The sequence below is a fragment of the Chiloscyllium plagiosum genome, chromosome 5 (assembly GCF_004010195.1).
Source record: "Chiloscyllium plagiosum isolate BGI_BamShark_2017 chromosome 5, ASM401019v2, whole genome shotgun sequence".
Classification (NCBI taxonomy): Eukaryota; Metazoa; Chordata; class Chondrichthyes; order Orectolobiformes; family Hemiscylliidae; genus Chiloscyllium; species Chiloscyllium plagiosum.
The window spans coordinates 81,660,116-81,667,075 of NC_057714.1; the positions used below are offsets into that span (position 1 = coordinate 81,660,116).

The 6,960-nt window shown below is 48.5% G+C and overlaps 1 protein-coding gene across 1 annotated transcript in view; it reads left to right on the forward strand.

The window, feature by feature from the left end:
* The first annotated feature begins 1,375 nt into the window (after positions 1 to 1,375).
* Positions 1,376 to 6,960, forward strand: part of gpr158a (G protein-coupled receptor 158a) — a 674,726-nt gene continuing 669,141 nt past the window's right edge. The window contains exon 1 of the mRNA XM_043690479.1: positions 1,376 to 3,089. Within this exon, the coding sequence (XP_043546414.1) occupies positions 2,209 to 3,089 (881 nt within the window). The 5' untranslated portion in view covers positions 1,376 to 2,208. The remainder of the gene's footprint in view (positions 3,090 to 6,960) is intronic.

Sequence of the window (6,960 nt, forward strand, 5' to 3'; positions counted from 1 at the left end):
AGTGTGACAGCCAGGACGTTGTTGTTGAGGCGATAGAACAAAAGCAATAGCATTGAAGGTCAAGGTGATCGTGCTTCCCGGATGTCGTGATGATATCATTTGCATCATCTACATCTAGTTTTATAATCTGTTCTTTCCAGACAGAGAGACATACAGGATCAGATTCCTTGTACATGGGACATGCTTGTTTCACCTCCAGCGTCTGGGGAGAGTCATATAACCTGCTAAATCTTCTCCCCCGACCCTTCCATGAGTTTTTGAATGAGAATCACAATTAGTTTGAAGTGTTTGGTTTTCTGATGCCTTGAGCTGTTGTTTTACTGAATGGTGTTTAAATTGCTTAACATAGAGCAGAGTACATTAAAAAAAACATTTTTATTATCTTTCTGACTGCGCATGTTGAAAGAAAAGAACAATGTTGTTTTGCAACTCACATTCAATCGCATCTTCTGCTATACATAACATGAATGAACTGATGTAGACTTGAGTTGACATTAAGCCAATTGGTTTTAATAAATAACCATTACTGCATGTAGCATTAAATCAATACGTTCTTATTTAAACTGCGTGAGCAAACTATGCTGCTTTAATAGTCTCAAATTGTCTTGTTCCTGTGACTAGTTTTCAATGATCGTCGCTTAGCATTCGAAGATGATTTATAAAACTGAGGTTATCGTTTAGCTAAAACATTTCATCAAGTTAAAAGACATTGTCACGACTGATTTCTTATCACGTAGGAAGAGAAAGTTGCATTTCTTGGGCGACCTGATGAATTTGAATGACGGCTTATGGTCGATATTTTCCATCTCTCAGTACAGAGTGCTTCTTGATGCGAGAAGAAATGAACAGCGTCGGGTCGATCACTTTTGCGAAGAAGGTCTGAATTCAGGAGGCTTGCTACAACGCTGGCCTCCGAGGTTATTGTTGCATGCTACGGAGCGCACTCGAGGCGCTGTTCTTTCAGCACCAACCGAGAGAAGTTCCCTTTGCTTCCGCAGCTCATTCGAAAAGAGCAACTTCGTGCTTGAAGTGTTCGGGACAATGGAGTAACTGGTCAAAAAGGACATTGCAGGGTCTGGCATTGAACAGTATTAAGAGTTGAAACTGAAATGGAAGCTGCAATCAGCATCGCACACAGGAGATTGCAGACGAAGCGGGATTCAGGGAACCGGCCCAGAGGGATCCGTGTTCCCGGGATTGCTGCCTGTCCCCCCCCCCCAGCCTGACCCCTCCTGCACACTTCGGACGCTCACACCGTCTTGTGTGGGCGAACGGAGGGGGCGGGGTTAAAGGTGAAGGCGGCCCCGCCCCTTTCCGCGGGGCTCCGCCCCTTTCTGCGAGCCACCGCGCCCACCCCGCCCAGTCAGCACCAGGACACGCCCCTTCAGTGTTGCGCCCCGCCCCGCACTTCCCTTTGTCCAATGTGTGGCAGGTGCCTCCCCCACCCTCCATTATTGACAGACCTGCGCACCATCCAAAGGCAGACAGGACGCCGATGACGTAGCGGGCCGTAAGACAAACTGCCAATCGGAGAGCGAGGCGGGTCGGGGGGCGGTGTCCTGTCTGGAGGGGCGGGGCGGGGCGGGGCTCCGTGTCCGGGCCGGCGGCGGGCGGGCAGACTCCCTGGGCACTGGGCACAAGGCGGGGAAAGTGTTGCACTGAATACCGCGTCCTGGTGATAACCCTGCACCCACTCACCCCACACTGTCCCCGCCGCCTGCTGGCTGCTCTCACCTCCCCCACCCACCCCCACACCCACCCCCTGCTGCAAAAGTGGCTGCGAGAGACCGTTCAGCGGGCGATGGGCACGGGGAAAAGTCACCAGCACCGAGAGCACTTCTGGCCCGAGTCACTGCCGGTGGCGGAGATCCTGCGAGGCTGAAGGAGACGCTTCGGTGAAAAGCGGCGGCGGTGCGGTGGGTTGGCATGGAGAAGTAAGAGGAGGGGTCAGCAGATCAGTGAGTGAGCCGGGGCTGCGGATCCAGAGAGAGAGACACACACACAGAGAGACAGAGAGAGAGCCCCGGGGCTGACATCTCAGCGTCGCCCGCGATGCCTTTCCCTGGGACTGCCACCGGCGGGATGACCTGATCCCTGGTGCCCCGCTTCCACGTTCCTGTTTCTGCTGCCACAGGCTGACCTGAAAGGTCGGCGTTTGGAGGGAGGGGGAAGTGAAGGGCTGGGGAGGGGAAACTCGGAGCGGGCGAGATGGCCGGCTTCTGGCTGCCTCTGATGCTCCAACTCCAGCTCGGAGTCATGGCTGGTCCGAGCCCCGGCTGGGGCGGCGGACGCTCGGCGCCGGAGAGGGGGGACAAAGTGGGTACCTACGAGGAACAGCAGCGAGCCATTTACAAGAGACACCGGTTCCCGGAGTCAGCCGAGAGCGGCGGCGGCGGCGGCTCGCATCTCGCCCAACACGAGAGCCTGCCCATTCCGGTGTGGGCTTTCCTGCACACCGGGGATCCCTCCAAACTGGGCTACGCTAACTGCACGAAGAGGTACCAATTGTCAAACCTGAAAGAGGCCTCTCATGCCATGCACATCCACCCGTCACTGCACAGTGCCATGGACACGGTCGTCCATGCCAGCAATTTCTTAAACATGATCTTACAAACGAACGGGCTTCGGGAGCTCACCGTCAAGGAGGACATCGAATGGTATCACGCCCTTGTCAGAAGTATCCTGGAGGCTGATCCCAAAGTCCATCGGGCTGTGGTGACTTTCGATGTCCAGCCGTTCACTTCCCCTCCTCAGCTCTTCCTGCAGGCCACCCGGATAGACAACCAAATCTTCCTCCAGGATCTCTCGGCCAGCGCTCGCCACCTGGCAAACCACACCGTGGAGACGGACTGGTTTCACCGCCTGAAGCAGCAGCCTACAGCCGAGGCTTCCCTTCACAGGAAGCTGCTGAGAGACGAGCTGAGGTCCAGCCACCGGAGGAGAGGCACCAGGTACCTGGTGGATAAAACTCACATCAAGTGGTCGGCGCCCTACCTGGAGTGTGAACATGGCAAGTACAACCCGCTGTGGCTGCTGACCCTCTCCACCTCCTTCTACGGCCTGAAGCCGGATTTTCAGCCCGAGTTCAGGTGAGCACCGCCTCTCTGTCCGAGCCCACGGTCATTTCGGAGCAAGATTCTGTCAGTTCCCTGCCCATGCTGTGCTAATCCCCAAATCTTCTCACTGGTGTAAACAAGTTGGTTAATGTAGTACGCTTTTCGCCAATGAAATACTGTATTCATGTTTGCGAGGCTACATGTTTCTCTCTGATATAAGAATGTGAATAGGTGTTTGATTTGATTGATGGTCTGCACCGTGGTTGAGCTGGGTTGTTGGGTGGTGATGGGAGTGACAGTGACATTCATGTTGTAAGCAGTTTTTGGAAATCGAAACAAAAAAATATGTTTCGGAAAGTGTTCTCGAAGTGAGCTCCTCTCCAGGCAGAGGGCCAGCGGCGAGAGGGGACTCTCCTCTATGAAGACAGCTCACAGAGTAATGTCCCACAGAGGAACTCGGACACGTGTCTCAGGGAAGATACTGTAAATACTGTCTGAGAGACTCGGCGGGAAACCTTGCGGGGATCATGACGTCCTTCCTGTGCATTTTTAAACTAAAAATGCGTAGTTTATCTCCTGGAAGGAGAGGGAATGCCATTCCAGCGTTTGGGGAGACGGTAGACGCTGAATTTCACGGCAGGGTGGCTCGTTTGATCCCGTTGTAATAACGCGGCTAATGTTGAACTCATGATTTGGAGATGCCGGTGTTGGACTGGGGTGTACAAAGTTACAAATCATACAACACCAGGTTATAGTCCAACAGGTTTAATTGGAAGCACACTAGCTTTCGGAGCATCGCTCCTTCATCAGGTGATAGTGAAGGGCTCGATCGTAACACACAGAATTTATAGCAAAAATTTGCAGTGTGATGTAACTGAAATTATACATTGAAAAATTCATTGTCTGTTAAGCCTTTCATCTGTTAGAATACAGTGATAGTTTCACTTCTTTCATGTGTAAATCATAAAACCCTTTTTTTTTAAAGTTGCATTCTCGGGTTAGCTGTTAACAATGGTGATAGCTAGACAATATGTTGAAGGTGTTGAACTCGCACGCTTTGGTAGACTGTTTACTATTGCTATATTTCCCAGATATGAATGGGTTCCTTCACATGACGTCAACTCGGTTGAAACCATTAGCCGCCGAGTCCCAGTCTCTGTGTGATGTGTGTCAGTGGCTCAATGTCCTGGAGCAGGCTGCTGGGGCGGACTGGGATCGGACCTGGGGAGAGCTCAAGCTCGGTTCATTATTGCATTGTTAAGTTCCCTGCAAGGTGCCGGCCAGTGAGTTCCCGTGTTTACCCCTCACTGCGATGAAATTGTGTTTCCCCCCTGTAATGTATCGTGTCCTGATCAACACAACTGATTCATTTTCACCTTGACGCGCTCACCAGATTGTAAAGCGCCCCAGGAGTCGGTTATGGCATCTCCGAAGAAAACATTTTCTTTTTAAGAAAGAATTGATACCACGCCGCTCCCCCTCCCCACCCCATTTCAACCCCCGAGCCTTTTAAACGCAGACATTAATGTGCTTTGCAACAGGCCGTTGAAGTCAAACGCGAGATTCATTCTGAAAGTAGCTCGAAATTGCTAAAATTATATGGGACAGCCGCAGGTCAACTGAGACCAAGAACTTGCCTGTGAAAGTGGTGCTTGTGTCGCTTGAGTGATCCACTGATCGAGAGCTTCTTTTGAGCTAATTTGGCAGCGCTGTATTTGCATTTTCACAATATTTTGAAGTTAAATTGTCACCATTAATTGTCAATGCAATTTAAAGTGATATTTATCCCCAATCGCTAAGAGGGCGTCCAGCATTTGGGCATATACCGAGAGGTCACTGTAACCAGAGGATGGCAATGAGAGAGGCAGAAGTTGATGTGCCTGTCAATGAGGTTACATTTCTCCTCTTAGTTAGCGAATTGCTCTAAGTGTGTGGAATAGAGGAACAAATGTACTTGTTTTTCATTGGTAAATTATTTTTGAGGTTTTAGAGGCCTCAGGTACTGCGAATGTTTATCGTGGTCGAAAATCCTCGTGCCCCCTACCTCAAAATAAATCACATACCTGACTGACATACTGTATATGAAAAGACAGTCTCAGTTTGAGTAGTTTAACAGGAAGGACTCTTTCTGATGAAGGGCTTTTGCCTGAAACGTCAATTTTCCTGCTCCTCGGAAGCTGCCTGACCTGCTGTGCTTTTCCAGCACCCCACTCTAATCTAGTACTCTTTACCAATTTACTCTGAAGTTAAGATCCAGTGTTTTGCTGTACAACAAATTCGAAAGAAGCGATTTCATGGAAGAAGTCCTTGACAACAAAAAAAGAATCGAGAGGCCTGCTACAAATGCGGCTTCTTCAATCAGAAACACTTGCAGGAATTTTGCGCTGCGCCATTTGCGTTTCTTGTGGACTGTCAGAGATTGGTTGCTATGATTATCCAACCACTTTTATTCTTGCATATTTGAATGTAAACTAGTTGGAGTTTGTGTTTTAATTCAACAAGACCTTGCAATTAAATAGGGACTTGAACCTGGTGAAAACGCTGAAATGGACTTTTATCTAATTAAATTTGAAACAAGCCAAGAGCTGTCAGAGAAGGTGACCAAATGCTTGCTCAAGGAATGTCATTCAGAAGTGTCTTAAGAAAATAAGAAATAGAAGCAGGAGTAGGGCATCTAGCCTCATAAACGTGCTCCTCCATCAGATAAAATCAAACAGATCTCATTGCCCTAGATTACCCCACACCCTTACCCTTTGATTTCCTTGTCAGCAAGGATCTATCTAACCTAAAACTATTCAAAATGGTCAAATATTCAAAGACCCACCTTCCACCCCTGTCTGGAGAAGAGAATTCCAATAATGAACTCTGGAAGCAAAAAAACTCTCCCTATTTTTGTCTTAAATGGAAGTCCCTTTATTTTTAAATGCTGTCTCTCGGGTCTAGTCATCCTCTTGGGGAAGCATCCTGTCAGCTTCCAGCTTGCCAATTTCCCTTTTGATCTTCTATACTTCAATAAGATAGCCTCTTTTATCTTTCCTGACAAAGTGAAGAAGTTTATATCTTCCCATATTGAACCACATCTCCAAATTTTTGCTCACTCACCTAATTTATCTATATCGCCTTTTGTCCTCTTTTCAACTTACTATCAATCCATGTGGATTTAGCAAATTTTGCAACCGTACATTTGGTCCCTTCATCAAAGTCATTGATACAGATTGTAAATAATTGAGGCTCCAGAACTGATTATTCTGGAAGTCCACTCATTGCATCTTGGTAATCCAAAAATGATCAATTTATCCAGATCAAGCAAAACCATAAATTTCTGGAAAAACTCAGCTGGTCTGGCAGTATCTATTGAGAGAAAGCAGAATTAATGTTTTGGGTCTGGTGATCCTCTTACTGCACCCAAAGCATTAACTCAGCTTTCTCTCCACAGATGCTGCCACACCTAAAGTCATAGAGATATACAGCATGGAAACAGAACCTTTGGTCCAACCCATCCATGCCAACCAGACATCCCAACCTGCCAGCACCTGGCCCATATCCCTCCAAACCCTTCCTATTCATATACCCATCCAAATGCCTCTTAAATGTTGCAATTGTACCAGCCTCCATCAAATCCTCTGGCAGCTCATTCCATACACGTACCACCCTCTGCGTGAAAATGTTGCCCCTTAGGTCTCCTTTATATCTTTCCCCTCTCACTCTAAACCTATGCCCTCTAGTTCTCGGCTCCCCGACCCTAGGGACAAGACTTTGCCTATTTACCCTATCCATGTCCACCATAATTTTGTAAACCTCTATAAGGTCACCCCTCAGCCTCCAATGCTCCAGGGAAAACAGCCCCAGCCTGTTCAGCCTCTCCCTATAGCTCAAATCCTCCAACCCTGGCAACATCCTTGTA